Source organism: Acipenser ruthenus, chromosome 18, assembly GCF_902713425.1.
Source record: "Acipenser ruthenus chromosome 18, fAciRut3.2 maternal haplotype, whole genome shotgun sequence".
Lineage (NCBI taxonomy): Eukaryota > Metazoa > Chordata > Actinopteri > Acipenseriformes > Acipenseridae > Acipenser > Acipenser ruthenus.
In genome coordinates this window covers 2064514-2082971 of record NC_081206.1, presented here as the reverse complement: position 1 = coordinate 2082971, position 18458 = coordinate 2064514, and the positions used below count along the sequence as shown (strand labels likewise).

The following is an 18458-nucleotide window of genomic DNA, read 5'->3' as shown; positions in this document are numbered from 1 at the left end:
TCAACAACATTACTGGGGAGTTGATAGACAAGACCTTCTCAACGTGGCCTCCCATGAAGCTGCCATCTTCTCCCTGGTTTGACTTTGGTGTCAGTCTGAGCTAAGCCCAGAGGTCAGGGACTAGGGGATTGATGGGAGGTGTGCTTATCTCGGTTACACCTGTCTGCAGCTTGATAAGTCTGACAGGTAGTTTCTCAGCCGCGTTGTTCCCTGGTTTGGGGTAGGCTTCTTCTGCATTCAGCAGGGATAATCCTCCAAGTTGGCTGCTAGACAAAAATCTCACCTGATATATACGATGCAAAGAAAATACGCTGTGTACATGCTCTGTGGAACCTCTCTTGCATTCAAATGAGAGCCGAGTTAGCAAAAGCTGTCAAGTCTGTCTGGCGGGAGGGGAGTGCAAACGTAACGTTTTTCTTTCCATCAGCTGTCAGGTTCTGCAGGGTGGGGGGGTTATGAATAGTAGAGTATGGAGAAGAGGAGGAAAGTGTTGGTGAAGTACTTTAAAACTACAAAACGGTGCAGAGAAGTTGACACAACTTGAAATAATTGAATTGAATTAGCTTTAGAGCTGATTTTCAATTAGTAAGTACCCAAAACAAGGAAATTGAGATCGGCTGATAATGAATTTTCTATTACCTTATTCCATCTGTCATTTTGAACAGTCTGTGTATTGCTGTTTTAATTAGGCTTGACTTATCTGCACGTATCTGGTGACTAACATGATGCACTGCAACCCCATAACAATTTCCTGCACATTGTCTGACATTGAATTGGTGTGTTTCTGCATTAGATTCAGTGTGCTTGAACAAGATACATGGTGACTGGCAATCACTTAGTACCTTCAATCTAATGAATCCATTACAAACAAATTACAGAGCAGGGTATTATCTTCATACCGCTGATCAACACAAACGGAGGCGTCTTTAGCAAAACATTAATATCGCATCTTCATTGTAGAGATTGCACCAAAACAATCAGTTTATTGGGGTGGGGGGGTGGGGGGGTTATCAGGGTATGCAGCTATTTCAACTACAACGCTGTGGATAAACTGCTCCATCCTGGTATCTTTGCTGTAATGTAGGTCACGTGGTTTGAGTGAGGTCACATGGCAAGTGTGAACTGCAACACATGGTAGAACCAGGTAGAACACATGGTAGCAGCAGCTTGTCATTAAAATATCTGCCTATTCCAAACTGAAATTGAAATGCAAGCAAAAAAAAACTAAAGATCTTCAACAGAAGGGATACCAGTGATCATATTGCTCGCGATAATATACGATTTAAGAAAAATCGATTTTGAAACCTTAAAGACCCCACCATTCAAGCAGTGCAGCTTTTGTACCAACATAGCTGTAGAATATGCTTATTCAATTTCATGGAGCAATAGCCAAACAGTAAGTACAAGAGTGCATCATTACTAGTGGAAGGTCATGCTAGGTACTGTAGCGCTGGTATTCTCTGACTGATTATAGAAATAAAGGCATCACCTGCACAGAATGTTCTTCACCCTTTTGACCACTGAACGTCATCGTATAACCTTTGCATCTGTTTTTCACGCATTCATAGTCACAGTGTGTTTGTGTGATAATTCACCACTGCATTTGAAAAGCTTGTATCTGAGCCCAAAATAGGACTAGCAAAAAAAAACAAAAAAAAAACACTTTTGGTTTAAAATGACTAGCAGCTTGTTGTAGGGTAATTATGTAAATCTCGAATCCCTCATAACACAAGCACATGCTCCCAGCTAGATAGCCTTGCTCACCTGTGGAATAAACCTTCATATCTCCCGGCACACCATTATGCTTTAGCTGCGTTTCTTAGAGAAGAAGAAAAAACTAAATTCTTGACAGTTTCGCTATTGTGACATAGATCCTACCTAATAAAGCATTTTAATCATCTGTTGCTACAGTCAAAGTTCACCTGTAACCTCAACAGAGGGCATTCTACAGTTGGCACACCAGTGTTGAAAAGAGATGCGGAGCAACCCTAATGAAGCTGGGCTATTAGCTTTAACTGCGTAATGTTACATAAAGAATCTACTACTCTGCACGAGACCTCAGTGGACCCCCCCTTGATAGTACAACACTTGCTAACACCAGTCTAATGAAAACCTCATCAATAGATACATTTAGACAGCTGTGACACACTGAGATTAATGTTATCGCTTCATTTTGCAGGATAATCTTTGCAGGATAAGTGCCAATGATTCTGGTGCTCTGTCCTCTTGTTTTCAATAAATCTATAAACAGATTGTTAATAATAAAATATAGAAAGAAATGGCTTCCTGTCACATCCAACAAGCACCCTAACCTGATTTTCAATTCTCAAAGTTGGCAGTGGCCAGTTCTCTGGGATGTGCTTTCTTAGCAGGGCCCTGTGTTACTCTGAAGACTCAATAAAATAAAAAGAAAATATGAAAACAGGGGAAGGCATCCCTGTACAGCAACATGAAAGCTGATTCCCTTTGGTGACCGGTCACTTCAGGGTTCAACGCGCTGTTTTCTGAATGAAACCGGGACAGTGGTTGCATGAAATTCAAGTCTAATAACCCTACAGAAAATGCTACATCCAGGTTAGCAAAATGCTTTTTAATTTGTCATGGTATCCAGACCCACCTACAGTCTGCTGTAGATATGAATGAGAGCTCTTTTTAAAAGTTGACCTTAGTAAAAGCATAGCAAAGCATTGTAAAAGCATGGTGGAGCATGGTAAGCATTGTAAAGCCCAAAGAGGCAAACCATGTTACACTATGACAAATGCATAGTACAACCACGGGAAAACCAGGGGGTAGGGGCTGCAAAATGACTGTGCAAATTCACTGTGCTAAACTCATATAAGGGTGTCCACAGGTACTTTTCATTACTTACCCTCACTTGATGATGTGTGCACTGAAATGTGTTAAAAGCACAGGAGGTGATGCAGAAGCAGTGTTGCTCCTCCTTCACAACCCCCTACGTCAGTTCTGTCTTACACTTTTGTTTTTGAAGCATTTCAAGTCAGTCATCTGCTACACCTCTTAAATGCAGCTGTGTATGTTTAGTATGCAACAGTAAAAGGCTTCTTTATTAAGGGATTTTTGTTTATGAAACATTGTGATCCTGTCACTACAAATAAAAAACTTATTTTTCAATTATAGTAAATTAAAAACCTAAAAGCTTTATATAAAATGGAGGTTTGAAACAACAAGTGCATTTTACTCCAATTGCCAACTGCGTCATATTTGAGAAATTCAATTAAGCTCAAGTGTCTTGTTGTGGCAGACAAAGTTTGTTGGGGGGGGGGGGGGGGGGAATGTATGAAAAGATAAATAGACATGCTATTGCGAGCAAGATGACTCAGCCAGAGACTGCTTTTGTATCCCATGCATTCATAACTATGCAGTTTGTTCCCTGTCTTGGTATATACACATTGATGTTTTTGTATTTGACTTGCTGCTGGTGCAGGTGGTTCCATTCAATGGTCTATTGCAGACAGCACGCGTTTAGTTTGAAAAACAAGGCCTCTACTGTCGTTTCAATATGGCACTATTACTTTAATAGAGAAAAATACTGATATATGTTTGAAATTTCCACTGATCATGAGGTAAAGAAGGAGCTTTGCACATTTACAGTGCTTACATATCAAAAAGAAAACACAGGAATCAAGACAAAGTGAAAGCTGAGAGGAGAGGACGCCTTCATTTCAACGCATTTCTCAAAGGATTTATCTGATCACCCGATGCCTTCTGTTTGTCGAATACGTCACCCCAGGCTGGTTTCACTCCAGACCTCAGGCCGGTTTCACAAACAACTCCAGACGCATCAGTCCAGGCATCTACACATGATATAGATCTCGAGGCCCCTCGAGATCACCAGATTAGCAGGGCTGACAAAGTAAAAAAAGAACGACCAACACAAGATATTCTAGACGTTGATTGTCTACACAGTACAGGGTTCATAAAGGAACACAAAACAACAACAGTAATGTGTATAGGTATATATAAGAAAACTGGCAATAGTCAGTCTGTTTCCTGGTAGGGTGGGCAAATTCCAGTACAAAAGATCTGGCTTCTGCACGGTTTAGTTGTCGGTATAATTCCAAGTTTGTTGCATGGAATGCAAGACCAGCAAAGGGAAGTCCGTCTGGGAACTTGGAGTCTTCCAGTACGATTGTTACACTGACAGGATAACATTCAGGGCTTGGATCTAGAAAGGAAATTACTGTACATGATCACATGGGGGTCCAGGGATGCACACATTGAAAAGAGTATTGTATTCACATTCTGTCCTTTACACATCATGTGGAGCCCCTGATCTGTGTTCCTGTAGAACTCCTCATGGTAATAAAAACACGTGGGGTGGCTTCTAGCACTGACTTGCTAATTTTCAGAAGTCATCTTTACTGCTTTTATCCCACAGTCACTTTACAGGCATCAGTGCTTAAATGTGCCCCCCCCATCCACCCACCCCACCCCACCCCACCCACCCCACCCCACCCCACCCCACCCCAATCTCAGGAGAGGACGTTCAGAACGAACTCAGGTTCTCCAGAGCCACTTCATAGCAGAACTTGTATTGTTCCTGAAAAAGAGCAGAATTGTATTAACGTTAATAAAGAATTCAGAAGCAGGGGAAAGAAAATACAGGACTTAAATCCTTTAACCTATAATCATGCTTGACATGACCTCAACTTACAAAGATGCCTGCCTCTACTGCACCATATTACAACAATATAAACTGTATTCTGTAGAGTGTCTCTTATTCCAATAATAGTTAACCGGAGAGAAACATCATTGTTTCGAGCCCAAAGGTTTTCACGACACCTTACCAGTGTTTCCACCATATTGGACTTGTTGTTCCGCAATGTCTTGACCATGTGGAACACATCCACGATGTTCTGTTGACGGATCATCTCGCTGATGCTGCAGATTGCGCAGAATGTCCCGCTGCGTCCCCCTCCGGTCCTGTCAAAACAATACAGGGAAGAGTATGAAGTTGAGGGCACGCCCTGCCCTGGTAACCAAATGCCACCTCTCACTATATCCCTTTGTTTGACAACTTCAGTTTTGGGTACCGTGATAAATCTGGATGTCTATTTGTACACATTTAAAGGGGTAATGTATCCCTGGGAAACTCCTTGTGTTCGATCAATTTTGGTACGAACGTCAAGGGGATTGAAGGGGTCTGGCTTGACGTCTGTTTTACACTTCAATAGACTTTTTATGTTCAGCAGAATAAACACAAACATACGCCAGCATAATGGAGAATTATAGGAACCAGATTAGATCAGTAACTTTAACTTTGTGTGTATATAAGTGCAATAATCACTAATGAAGCATGTGTTATCAGTGGAACTGCTGCTTTAAATCAGATTAGCCTGCAGAGTGCATGTGCTGTACGCAATATTGCTTTGCTGATCCGATTTCAAGGATCATTTATCCTGGTTGAACGTGTGCAGTGGTTTTAATACCATAACAAATGAAATCAATAAATAATAAATACATCTTGAAGTCATGGTTCAAGGAGTTGCTAGAACACAAGTGGAAAACGGGCCGGTATCTCTTCACTATGATCTTGTAGGAATAGTCTGGGTGGATGCAGAATTTACTGAGTGTGTCCTCAAGAAGCTGGGAGAAGGTCTAGACTAAACTTCCACATGCTCATGTTCCGGGACCACAGGTACATTCATAATGGTACAAAACACCTCTCTCCAGAACTCCCAATATTCTCATCTTGGACAGGCTGCAGTACTGTACTGCTCTCCATAACACTTAAACTGTGCCTCTAATTACTTTGTATTTACATTGTAGTTACTTAGTAAATAATTACAATCTTATTAATCACAGTTACAATGTACTTTATGTGTAATTGCATGATATATGTAAGCTCACAATTGTATCAGAAAAGGGTTATGGTTATATCATACAAAAAGAGTTACGCATGAAGTATATTTGTAACTATGCACATTGTAGTTGTATTTACTAAGTAACTACTATGTAAATAGACAGTAATTAGAGACGCTTCATGTAAAGTGTTGCCATGCTCTCTTATAAACTGAGCCTCTGTGCTGGCCAGGGCTTATCCTCTGGAGTGAAGCCGTGCTAAAGGTTCTCACAGGCAGTGCACCACGGTGCGTCCGTCTCCTCCGTCGTACTGCTCCTGCCATTTGGAGAGACGTCGGACGAGCTGGTGGATAGAGCGCTTGGACAGGGGTGTGTCTCTGTATGCCGGCCAGCCGATGAACTGGAAATGCTGGACGAGACGGTAACCATCCTGGGGCTGTAAATGAAGGATTACAGAGGGCAACGGTGAGTTTAAGGGACGTTAATATCAAAAGGGATATATCAAACTGTCCCATTCTCTTCGGTCCTTCTGTTCAGTATGTTACCGAACAGTTTTCATTTGAAATTGCCCGCGCTCTCGTCAGGTACGGACATTCAGAATACTAAGCGTTCAATATTTCAGGGTTCTAAATATTGGTCTCGTATTTTGTATGTTTTTGTGGTCATGTAAAGCAAATAACGTGTTTCAATGACAAATATTAGTTTTCTCTCGCAACCGAGGAGGTTATACAGGAACAGTTGCACCCCAACAATGTTTCATTATGGTTAAATACTGTAGGTAGAGCATATTAAAAAACGTAGGAAAGTTTACTACAATGGGCAAATCATGAATGGTCTTCATATTAAAAGTGGACGCGCAGAGGAAAGGGCTGCTTGCAGGATTACTTCCACTTCCATACTTTTCCTCACATCTAAGAGATCAGCATTTTCTTTATAGACACACTGTTGAAGGGATGACCTTTAAAAGTAATGTAGTGCTTACAGCACCAGAAGAGAGACAATGATAACAGACATGCCCGGTAAATCACTTGTTTTCACAATTTAAAAAAGAATGGGCATATTAAAGGGCATATTAAATAATGTTGGCAAGAAAATACATTGCTGATTGTCAGCTATGTGTTAGTATTATGAATTAATATAGAACAAGCTTTCAAATATAACAAACATGTTAGTAACATAGGCCCCCTGGAAATCCAGAATTAAGAGTGATCGGCATCATTAAAAATGTTGATCACCATGATTTACGTCCATCGTATGTGCATGGAAAATGAGGGGTTCATTGGAGCTGAAACACTTTTCAACCATATTGTACAAACCTACATTCATAATTGTTTTCCAGATACAGATCTGTCGATTCCTCTGCGTGAGGCAGGACACTTATCGGTCCTCCTGTCGTTTTGCCTCAACCTGTAATTAACACTTTCAGAACTTTCTCTAAAACATACATTTTTTATGTCTCTGTGGGTGGTCTAGATGGCAGGCAGTGAAGCGTGATACGCTAAAACTAAAGTGAAACGCAAATGAAAATAAAAACTTTGTTGTGATAGCCAAAACAGGGATGGGAATGAGACTCCCATTGCATAGCGATCTGATCCATTCCTGGTTTTACTATGAGTTTGGTAAGACTCACCTGAGCTTGTTGCCTATACACTGTGGCTAATCAGGCTCATTTTAAAACCTGGAATGCGGGAAACTGCTATGCATTGTTATTGCCATCCCTGCAAAATAAAATCACTATAGGCTATGGCAAGCTGAACATTTACTTTATAGGTAAGTGATTTTTTCAACAACCAGTTTTTTTTATATATATCTATTTTTAAAATGTGTAAAAAAACAAACCTAACTGCAGGTTAGTTTGTAGCAGATTAATAGATTCTTACCCGTGCCATGTTGCAAATTCGGAATATCCTGTTAATAATATCCTCGTCAATGTCAGCTGAAATAAACTCCACCTGGATAGGTCCATAGCAACAGGAGCTTTTCTCAGGCCAGTACTGCATACACAGCTGGAGAAAGAGTAACCCGATAAATAACTGGAACAGCACAGCGAACAAGTAAAAATGGGTCCTAACTGCATTAACTTCTTGTAAGTAGCAAGGACAGAAGTTCATCAAACAACTCAATAATTACATGGCTGGCTCTTCACCTTGCAATAAGAACTCATCTAGCAGATGTAGCCAGGTAGATCCATACAGTTCTCTTATACTGAAACTCACACTGAAGTAACTTATACTGAAACATTTATTGAATGAATTTCCTTCGTTCCTCAATATGCATCCGTCTATTCGTAAACCCCTGAGTCATTTATTGTAAACATTGAAACTGGATTCATTTAGCCTATTTGTAATGAGGTTTAAAATGTGTATTCTAACACTTCTGTTTGTTAAAAAAAAAAAAATGATGAGAGAACAGGGCTGTCATTTTATGAAACTGGGTTACATAAGGTAACACAAAACCCTTAACTGATGTATAATCGACAAACCTGCAAACTGCTAGTATTTAAAAGTTGCTGCTGGTGTTTGTTTTTTTACTGCCAGTGAAGAGAGATACATTTGTGCTTTCTGTAAGCGCCGGTTCGTGTTCAGCCTCTGCCCTGTTACATTTAGGACGGAGGTATTACAATTCATGGCTGTTTTGACCATTAAAATAGACCGGACTGATTAGCCGTGAACTAGCGTGCTTCTCCAAGCACATCCCAAATCATCAAACGTGACGTAACGAATTCAATCGTGCGAAGCGGCACGTCACGCTGCTTACAGGGAGTGGCACTCCACCGTCTTCATTTCACTTCTGAGAGCTTGTTTGTTTTCTTCTCCTACAGTCGCTTCTGTCTCAGGGGCTGTTCAATTAATCAGTAGCTCACGTTTCAGGAGAATGTACAGTACAGTACAGTACACACCTGTGCAGCATCCATTTCGTTTAGCATCACTATTGTCGAGCAGTTGTAGTCGAACACCAGTCTCCAGAAATCCGCTACCGTGTTGGGCAAGGGGTGCTGGGTAACAATGAAGGCCGCAGGCTGTTTATGACTCTGGGAATCAATAAAACAAGAGTTCAGTCTATTACCAGCCTGCAAACGGGAGGCTGCATCCATCTGTGGAGAGCATTAACGAAGAGAAGATAGTCACAGCACTGAAGGGCCACTCAGTCATGTTAGTTAGGAGGCTGTCAACTTCCTTGTGAAGTGCCCCTTAACGAAGAATATGAATTATATATGAAAGCTGCTGTCGTCCATATATATATTTTTCATTAGGTCATGCACTGCACTAAACCTTCAAACTTAAAATCGGTCTACCTAGATATTTCTACCATGCTATCTGAAGAAGGCAGAAGCCGAAACTCTATAGATGATAATTAAAATAGTGAATTAATAGGCTTCAATCTTGCTTGCGCCCCCTGTACAGCAGAAAACCCACTGCAAAACAGAATACATAGGCCACAGTGGTCTTGAGAAGATAAAGGAACACACACATAAGAAATTTCAATGAAATCCTGAGCCGTTTCATCACAACGCACTTTCAAACACATGGCTAACCGGTTTCTAGCAAGCCAAGTTATCTACCTGTTTTTCAAATCAATAGTGGTCTTCTTATGTACAGTAGTCTCCGCGTATAGGAACACCTCCTAAGAGAACACCCTTGTGATGAACATACACTTGTCTATTGCATTTCTCTTACTTATTCACTTCATTTCATATGTTGATGCACGTGCGTCATGACAAGTAATACATATTTATTTATTTGTCCATTGATTCATATTGAGACTGGTGGTCAACTCCGTCTTAGAGAACACTTCAGCTAAGAGTACACTCAGCTTGCTTCCCTGGGGTTGCTCTCTTAGCCGGAGACGACTGTATTAAAAAAAAAAGAAAACAACGATGAAATATTTTCTTACGTCCATGAGAGCTGCATTGATATAGTTGCTGGACTCCCCGTCCACGGAGATGAGGAAGGGCAGGCAGCGGTCCACTGGCAGCACGTCCATGCTGCGGTTCTTATCATGGTTCCTGGGTAGCAGGCCGACGCTGCAGTCTTCGGGCCGCACTCGTGGAGTCACGATGTTCAGAGTCTAGGAGCAGAGTGATGGCATGACAACAAGGACAGGAACATGGCTCAACCCTCTTGAGCTTCTTGATGTTGTCAGGGGGTGCATAACTTGTTGGAGACTTCACTTGAATTCTTTCACCTTCAAGGATAGTTGAGGGAACACTGAGCCACTTTTTCAGGAACAGTGGGATGAAATCTGGTTCTAGGAGACCTAGTTTGAGGAAACTTTGCTGTATCAAACCTCAAGTCCCCTGTGGTGTGCCCAGCAGCGGCCTGAAACCTAGTCTCCTGAAACCATGTTTTAAGCAACAAAGTGGCTTCATGTTCCTTCAGCTATACTTGAAGGTGAAAGAATTCAAGTGAAGTCTCCAATAAATTATGTGAGAGTACGGTATACGTTTTTAGATCAACCAGCTAGAAGAAACCGGACAAGTATTGATGAACCAGATGGCTTCCTTTCATTTGTAAATGTTCTTACGTTCTTACTGAATATTCTGAGCAATTCCTTTAAGACTGTGAAAAAATAATTACCTGAAATTCGTCTTTGATCTGGCTGGAGTTGGTCTGTGGGTCCAGCCTGCTGATATTGTAGTATATGGCTCTGAATTCACAAACTGGGATGGCTGTGTTCCCACAGAGGCATGCCTCAAGGATGGCATCGTGGACAAACACATACTGCTCCTAAAACACAAACACACACACTAGTAATGAGTCACGTTCACTCTACGGACAGAAGATAGACCTTATCGAGGCTCAGTGTCTCTTTACTAATGAAATTAAACCCTTCTCCTGCCCTGCTTACAGCCTGTGGAAATGCCCACAGGGCTGTTAAACCCAGCTTTCTTACAGTGTTCTCATTACTTTCATGAAGTTGTCCGTTTCATCCCAGCAGGCTCCTGCATTTTCAAATCTGTGGTCAGATTTATTCAATATACTGAACAGGCATGCATGTTTACATGGTTAAATCACAGCACTGCGATGCACAAAGCTGTGGGTTTGATGCTCAGGGTGAGGTGTTAACCAATGCCTATGAGGTCATATGAAACAGAATCGTTAACTACGACTGCCTTAGATTCATTTAGGGATGTTCAGCTTATTATCTGAGTTCAGCCCTTGCTTCGGTTGATTGACTTGGTTTTAATGAAGCACTTCTGTTTTACACTCGCTCCATACGCATTCTCCTACACCATAATCCTTCATCTACTGAAGTAGTTTATCATGTGAAAATGCCCCATTGTAACAAAACCAGCTGCCTTACAGACTTTTTATTCAAATTAAACGGTACACCTGTGGTTTTGACATAAACTAATAAGGCCCTGCAAGACAATATGCAAGGCACCAAGGCAAATCCTGGCTTAAAACAAATCAGAACATTTCTGAACACATACTGGAAAAAACACACGCACACACTGCAGAGGCATATTTCAGGTAACATGACTTAATCTGACCTCCCTTGCCATTATCTTTCCTGAGCTTTTTTTCAGAAAGCTTTTAAAAGGATTATTTCTGTTGTCCATGTGCACATCATTAATGCACTGCAAGTCCCCCTGGATTTATCAAACCGTCCTACATTTATTTTGTTTTATTGGCTATATTACTGGCTTGTCTTGGCCCTAACACCAGTATTGATTTGCATTGATATGCTACGACTGAAAAAATAAAATAAACCCTGTTTCAAACACTGTCAATAGGGAGCTGGGGATGGAAATCTAAGGCAAAGTCCATTCTCCCGAATGACCTTTTGAGACAATTGTGTGAAGTCTTCGATACCGAATCCCCAACTATGATATTAAAGCCCTCTTTTCAAGCCTTTCTTCATGTTATGTAAATGTAGTGTGTTTGCTGCTATATAATGAATGTGTTAAACGGATTTCTGAAATACCTACAGTCAATGTGCAATCTGTCCGTGTATCTGTTGCTGCTGTCTGCCCCAGGACACTCTTGTAAATGAGATCTTTGATCTCAATAGTCTAAATCCTGGATAAAGAACGCTTTATATATTTATATATTGCTCATGGGGATTCCATTTGCATAACTAATACATCAATCACGTGAGAGGTAGCCTACAGACATACAAGTGTGTGGATGTGTGTTCGACATCTACATTATTATTTTATTATTATTTATTTCTCAGCAGACGCCCTTATCCAGGGCGACTTAGAGTCATGCTAAACTGTAAATTATATATATATATATATATATATATATATATATATCTATATATATATATACACACACAGATAGAAACACACGATTAATTTGTTTAAAAAAGTAATCTCTAGACATTTCCTGAAATGTACCATTACCTGCGGTACGTCTATAGTTGAATTTCATGACTGGCTCAGTGACATTCAAAACGGAATAGCAATCTTGCTGCACTAACGAGTGTGACTGGCTGCCATGCTGGAGTGGCCTTTGAACTCTTACAATGACATGACATATTGCTTGGGGTCAGGTTCACGCAGTAACTGCAAGTGTTCCCTCAAGAGCGGCAAGAATCATTTCAATCTGTGAATTGCACACTGAATATACTGAGCTGCTAAGCCCTACCACAGAGAAATAAACAGCCCCAGCCGTGTCTGGCAGCCACTGATGGAATCGCTGCTCTCCCAGCCCGCCCTATAATCCCCAGTCCTCCCCATAATCCCCAGCTCATTTTATGATTAGCCAGGTCCCGTAATATTATTATTATTATTATTATTTCTTAGCAGACGCCCTTATCCAGGGCGACTTACAATTGTTACAAGATTACAAGATATCACATTATTTTTACATACAATTACATTTTTTTTGCTATGTCATGTGACTTTTAACTGAATTGCTTTGGATTCTATATTAAATGTTACAGGAGCCCCTTCCTATTTCCCTTTCCTAAAAAATAATAGTCAATAAAAAATATAGATCCGTCTCTTTCTTCAGCCCTGATGTTAATCAGTGAATCCCAAGCCAAACTACATAAAAACATTTTCTTTCCTCCTTTTGTATGTCAGAAAGCTTGGGGAGGGTCAGTCCTGTAGTCACATGACACAATGGGGTCCCCCTTTTCCTCTTCTGGACCCACCTCAGTCTGCACCATGTTGACCCTCTGTGAGCGAAGCTCGCGGATGCAGTTAAATATGTCCACAACCCCTTCGTTCTCTGCCATGTCCAGCATGATATCAACAGCGATGAAACACCCAGTCCTCCCAGCTCCAGCGCTGAAAATCAAACAAAATGAATCCTGAACGATAAAGCTGAGTACAGAGGCTCACTGCCACAGCACAGGTGCTGCCCAGCATCCTGATTGATTGATGGCTGACTGATGAGCAGCTACATTCTGCAGGATGGCTCTCAAATTCTATAACCCTAGTATACTGTGCTGCACGTGCGTAACATGAAGAAATGCTACCCCAAAATACATTCTAGTATGCCTTATACTCCAAAAAATGAATTGCTTACAATTACAAACGGCTGACGGAAACGGCGCACACGTGTACCTGCAGTGCACCACGATGGGGCCGGCGTCGGGAGGATTGAGGAACTTGACTTGCCGAACGAACCCCAGCAAGCCCGTGGCGTAGCAGGGGACCCCGTGATCCGGCCAGCTGGTGAAGTGGAAGTGCCTAATCTCCCGGATCTCGTGGTGACCTTTCTGGTAACAACAATAAAGGGCACTTCAGTGAAGCTACAGACCTCTACCTTTCATTACTCTGTAGAGCAAAGGTATTATGCGATCAAGACAAGAGATTTAAACCAGCCCAAGACCTTATGAAGGGTCTGCCATTTAAAGGAAGCCTGTTTACCCAAAGCTTAGTTTACCCATATTCTTTAAAATATGTTTAATAACATATATCCACAACCCCGTGAAAGCTCATATTTGAATTACAAATAAGAGGCATTTTCTTCTTCCTTTTTCTTGTCTACTGTACTCTAGAGGTGTACTGCTTTTGTCTCTGGTGGGGTAATTTCAATCCTAGTTATTAATGATTTTAGTCAATCCCATTTTGAGTTACAAGGCTTTGGCACTCAGTATCCATGATCCCAATGGATGACACAGTCACAATCAGGTGGCTTTGAAACACTTTGGGGAGGGCGGGGGGGCTCTGATTGTAAGTGTCAATTTGTAAGAGTCACGATTAGCTGAGAGGTTTGCTTATGCAATCTGCAGTTAACCACTTCAACCTCCCTTTCACAGTAACCGTTTAATTACAATTTGAGATTTTGAACATTTCATTCCCTGCTGCTATTACTGATATGGCACAAATCCAACTAGATTTGAAATATTTTCCTCACGATTTTATCCCACAGAGTAACAGGTTCGCTGGTATTTTATTGTTTTTGATTTGCAGCTTAAAAAGGCAGCGTCCAAAAAGCCTGGTAATTACAGGATACACCGTTTCCATCCTTCTTCCACTGCATAACCCTCAGGGCTTGCTAGTTCACCAGAAAACACTGGTTAACATATTAGGTGCTCCGACATTTGACAAATGATGTACCAGTCTGCGTAGACCAAAGCATTTTACAATTCCCAGCCAGCAAAATATTTTTAAGGAGCAAACCTTTTGAACTGTGAAAGTTCGTATGACGTATTCCGCCAGTGGTTCTGTTTCAATGAGTGTCACTTTAATATCTCCATAGAACTCGGTCTCATCTGGCCAGTACCGGACACACTTCACCTGCAAGAAACAAAACTGCAAATCAGTCACAGGACTGACTTTTTCAGCTACTTTCAGGTAACTTACAGGAGTGTGCATGAAACACAATGAAGACTCCTCAATTGAATCAACTGTAAAATGGTCATTTTCCTTTGTCAATCTTCCCATTACAAAACCTAGCGCTTTACTGAATCTCTTCATGTGATCCAAAATGAAAGTTATACAAACCTGATAGCATGCTGTGTATCAATCACCCAGATCTGGGTCCGTGTGCCAGTGAGGAGGATGTGTCATGTGACAAATAGCTGCTGCAATCCGACTGCATGCAAAAGAATGACATGATTCCTAGCGCATGCTGAGCCGCATGCATGCTGCTCACTAATTCCTGAACTGCGATTTCTTATTACGTTCCAGTGCATGCAGTCACAGATTTCCTTATCCTTTGCTCCAAACTGCAGATAAACAGAATAATTGCCCCGTGCGTGTACAGTACTGCTACATACCCTTCCAACCTCCACAAGGTTGGTTACCATGACGATACTGCCTGAATTTTCTTGCCAAATCATTCTCCAGAAATCTCTCACAGTTTCCTGCATCGGACCTAAAGATTAAATGGGGGGGTGGGGGGTGGGGGGGGGGGGGGGGTGTTAGAAATACAGCCCAATTCCCAATACTTTAATTCTGTTTTTTTTTTTTTTTATTAATATAAAGAAGACAATAACAATCCTGAACAGTTATGTGAATCAACTGAGTACAATACATGCGATACAGCAGAGGTGTATTAACAGTACAAATAAATAACTTCTGGGGATGAAAAAAATAACAGGTTGTCAAACGTCAGCGGTACATATTACCGTCTGGTAATGAAAGTGTTAAAAAGAATGACATATCTCTACACTGACAGCTTCTGACCTACTGGGAGATGTATGCAAAGGGACGATCATATCACAAATATTAAAAACAAAAAATCGACAACCCTCCTTCTGCTGTAGTTGCTGCAGGTGGGGTGACTGCATGTGGAATTAAGAAGCGTTCAAGAGCCTTTGATCATTTTGGGGCACCCTACTTGCCTTGTGTAGCGATGTAATGGCGCGGCCTGTGATAACCCTAAAAGGAAAAAAAAATAAGAAAGTCCTTTCAGAGTCCCTTTTCATCTTAGGTACCAATGTGTAATTTAAAAAAGATGAATTGCAGCGTAACAAAGAATTGATCCGGCCAGTTATTAACTTCTAAACAGACTTCAGTGACCAGCTTTATACATACTATCAAACGTGAAGAAGATCTTTACAAAAGAGGTACTGATATGTTTACAGTCATACAAACTAGGCGCAGCAGAACTCAAAAAGCAGTTCACAGCAATGTAAAGAACAAGCTTTTTAATTGAACGTGATACACACCTTGCAATTGACCTTGTGAGCAACAACATGATCTCCTCTGCTTCATTCTTCTAAAATCCCTTTTACCCAGTATTCCAAGACCTTACTCTTTGCAAAACAGAGTAGTTGAACTTGATTTTAACAGTAAAATATGCATAGACACCCACTCACGTCTGTGTAGTTTGCATTGATGTAATCTGAATGTGGGTCCCCGTCTTGCAGTTGGAGTCTTACTCTGGTGTGATCATCTAAAAAAAGGGAACATCAAATTACCTAATTATTACTATACTGTAAGTCAATCATTTGTTTAATGCTCTGTACAGAAGAGCCACAGCTAAATCTTACCAAGGTAAATATCTTCCTTTTTTTAGTCTGAAATGTATTGCTTTCTCTATATTATCCGTTAACAAAAACCACACTTTATATGAGTTGATCATACGTGTACCTATTATCCAATCAGTAATAAAGCCCCACTTGAGTTTTTACTGTACTCTACTGTACTGCAGGTCTTTAAGTGATTGCTCTGTGGCACCTATCCAGGCAACCATTGAGCGAAATCAGTTCACCTTCTCCAAGTCCGGTCGGATTCATCATGGGCTTGACTGCTCGGATTGCTGGCACCAGATCAAACCTAAATAAGGGTTTTCATTAATAATTATATATATATAATAATTACACTGTTGTCCGAGTGTTGGCTTGTTTCCTTTCTACACCATTTAGTATAACCCTGGAGTCTGACTTTAGATAAAGGCTCCAATCCGTCTTCTGACTCTTCTGGACATGTTAAAAATGCACTAGGTACTGTTCCCTGAACCTGGTTTCTAAACCGAGTCACAACGAAGGGCCTTCATGTACTAGAAAGGGATCCCTTTGAGCGGATCCCTTTGATGACGATATCAAATGAAAATTTATTATCTGCTGTACAGGTTTCTTTCCAGTTCTGTATAGCGATGAAACAAATAACAGCAGCATCCCTCCTAAGTGCATTAAAAGTTGAGCATGGATGAGTGCATTAAAAAAAAAACAAAGTACACACGAAGCAGAAACTAAGGAGAGATACGGCAGTAAACCTGTCATAGGCTGAAAATGAACTACACAGCTGAGGAATGAATAAATACCGGGCTGGAACTGAAAGTGTTACCTGTCATTAATATACTGTATGTTTACGGGCATTAGATATTGTACCTTAAACAACAGCTTCACACTAACACAATCTGTTCCACAGCAGTGTAGTTACGGAATTTTCATGGGCATTTTGCCGATGCTTGAACACTTTGCTCACAGAACCGTCTGTGTACTGTAGCTAAGCTAACTGCTATTACAGAAACATACTGTGCTGTTTAAAATCACACTATGTTAGACACAGGATCTCAGGGAGAAGGCAATGAGAAATACGGCATTCGAGCAAAGCATGATGACAGTTATACCAACTCACAAAGTACTATAAAACCTGCTCACGTAACCCCAGAGTGCTTTAAACCAGAAAGCGAAGAGTATCCCTGTACCCGAGACAATGCACTGCTGCTCTGAGTAATTCTGTTTCAATATCAGCGAGTATATTGAAATGCATAACTAATCCGCTGCAAATATACTCAGCTTCGTCCATCAACAACAGTAAGTGGATTACTTGTGCTTTGTCTGCGTCTTCTGACACAGATGATGATACATTATCATCCAGTGAAAAGAGGTCAGACATGTAGTGTTTGAAAGTGAGCCCATTCGTTTGCTCTGGGGGGACGTTACACATTGAAAAGCATTTCGAAGAATGACGCTATCAGTAATACATGTTCCCCCAAGAAGAAATGGCTAAGCCAATCAGCAGTCAGTATCATTTAGAGATTTGGTCAAATCACTGAAGTGCATTCACTGTGTGGGAAAACTTCTGAAGACTATATGCCAAGTTGGACAAGAAGCTCCGAACATATACTGGTAAATTAAAATGCAAGTACATTGCCATGATGCTAGGACCCAAATTAAAACAGACTAAGGCATGTGTCATTTGGTGTCAGGTTTTGCGTTACGAAGTGTACATGCTGCAGGTGGAGTGGCATGTTATCCAGTGTTCTTATTGATCGAGACAAACTCAGTTTAATCAGGGCACTCTAATTTCAATGCAGAGTTGTTGATAATTTAGATAATTAAATATGACATGTATTTCTAATCCTTTTTAGCATTTAGCATCTTGTTTATGATCGAGGACCCTCCTTAAGGAGCCACCATTCATATTAAAAGGATGTAAGCAAAGCAATTTGTACTCACATGCAATGATATTCCCGTATCTGTTTTTATTCCGGTTTTCCTCTTTCTTGGCGGTATCCCACGGTGCGGCCTGTCCCTCAGGTAATCCCTGCAATGTGAACAGCATAGGAAGAGATGGTTAACGAGGACACAGCTCAAACGTAATGGTGCGGAAATTACAACCCAAGATAATCTTCTGCACTTTTGCAATACAAAATGAAAAAGCGATTTTTAAGAGATTGTACAACTTTTATGTTTTCACTGCTGCTCATAATGTGGCGAGCGGCTTATGGTGAAGATCATGCTTTACAATCTAGGTAAGTGTCACCTTCTCATCTGAG

At 40.9% G+C, this 18458-nt stretch overlaps 1 protein-coding gene across 10 annotated transcripts in view; it reads right to left on the bottom strand.

Moving 5' to 3' along the window:
• Positions 1-4475: 4475 nt before the first annotated feature.
• LOC117421381 (receptor-type tyrosine-protein phosphatase T) overlaps positions 4476-18458 on the bottom strand; it is a 148381-nt gene continuing 134398 nt past the window's right edge. For 6 of the 10 annotated variants that reach the window (XM_058990754.1, XM_058990756.1, XM_058990758.1 and 3 more), the window contains 14 exons: positions 18139-18226; positions 16051-16127; positions 15574-15610; positions 15007-15104; positions 14408-14524; positions 13346-13500; positions 12931-13066; positions 10401-10550; positions 9718-9891; positions 8723-8854; positions 7704-7829; positions 6096-6259; positions 4809-4944; positions 4487-4561 (listed from right to left, as the gene is read on the bottom strand). In XM_058990754.1, coding sequence (XP_058846737.1) covers positions 4508-4561; positions 4809-4944; positions 6096-6259; positions 7704-7829; positions 8723-8854; positions 9718-9891; positions 10401-10550; positions 12931-13066; positions 13346-13500; positions 14408-14524; positions 15007-15104; positions 15574-15610; positions 16051-16127; positions 18139-18226 — 1644 coding nt within the window. In that variant the 3' untranslated portion in view covers positions 4487-4507. Of the gene's footprint in view, positions 4562-4808; positions 4945-6095; positions 6260-7703; positions 7830-8722; positions 8855-9717; positions 9892-10400; positions 10551-12930; positions 13067-13345; positions 13501-14407; positions 14525-15006; positions 15105-15573; positions 15611-16050; positions 16128-18138; positions 18227-18458 lie in introns of all 10 variants that reach the window. The other 4 variants (XM_058990753.1, XM_058990762.1, XM_058990760.1 and 1 more) reach the window with 1 other exon arrangement.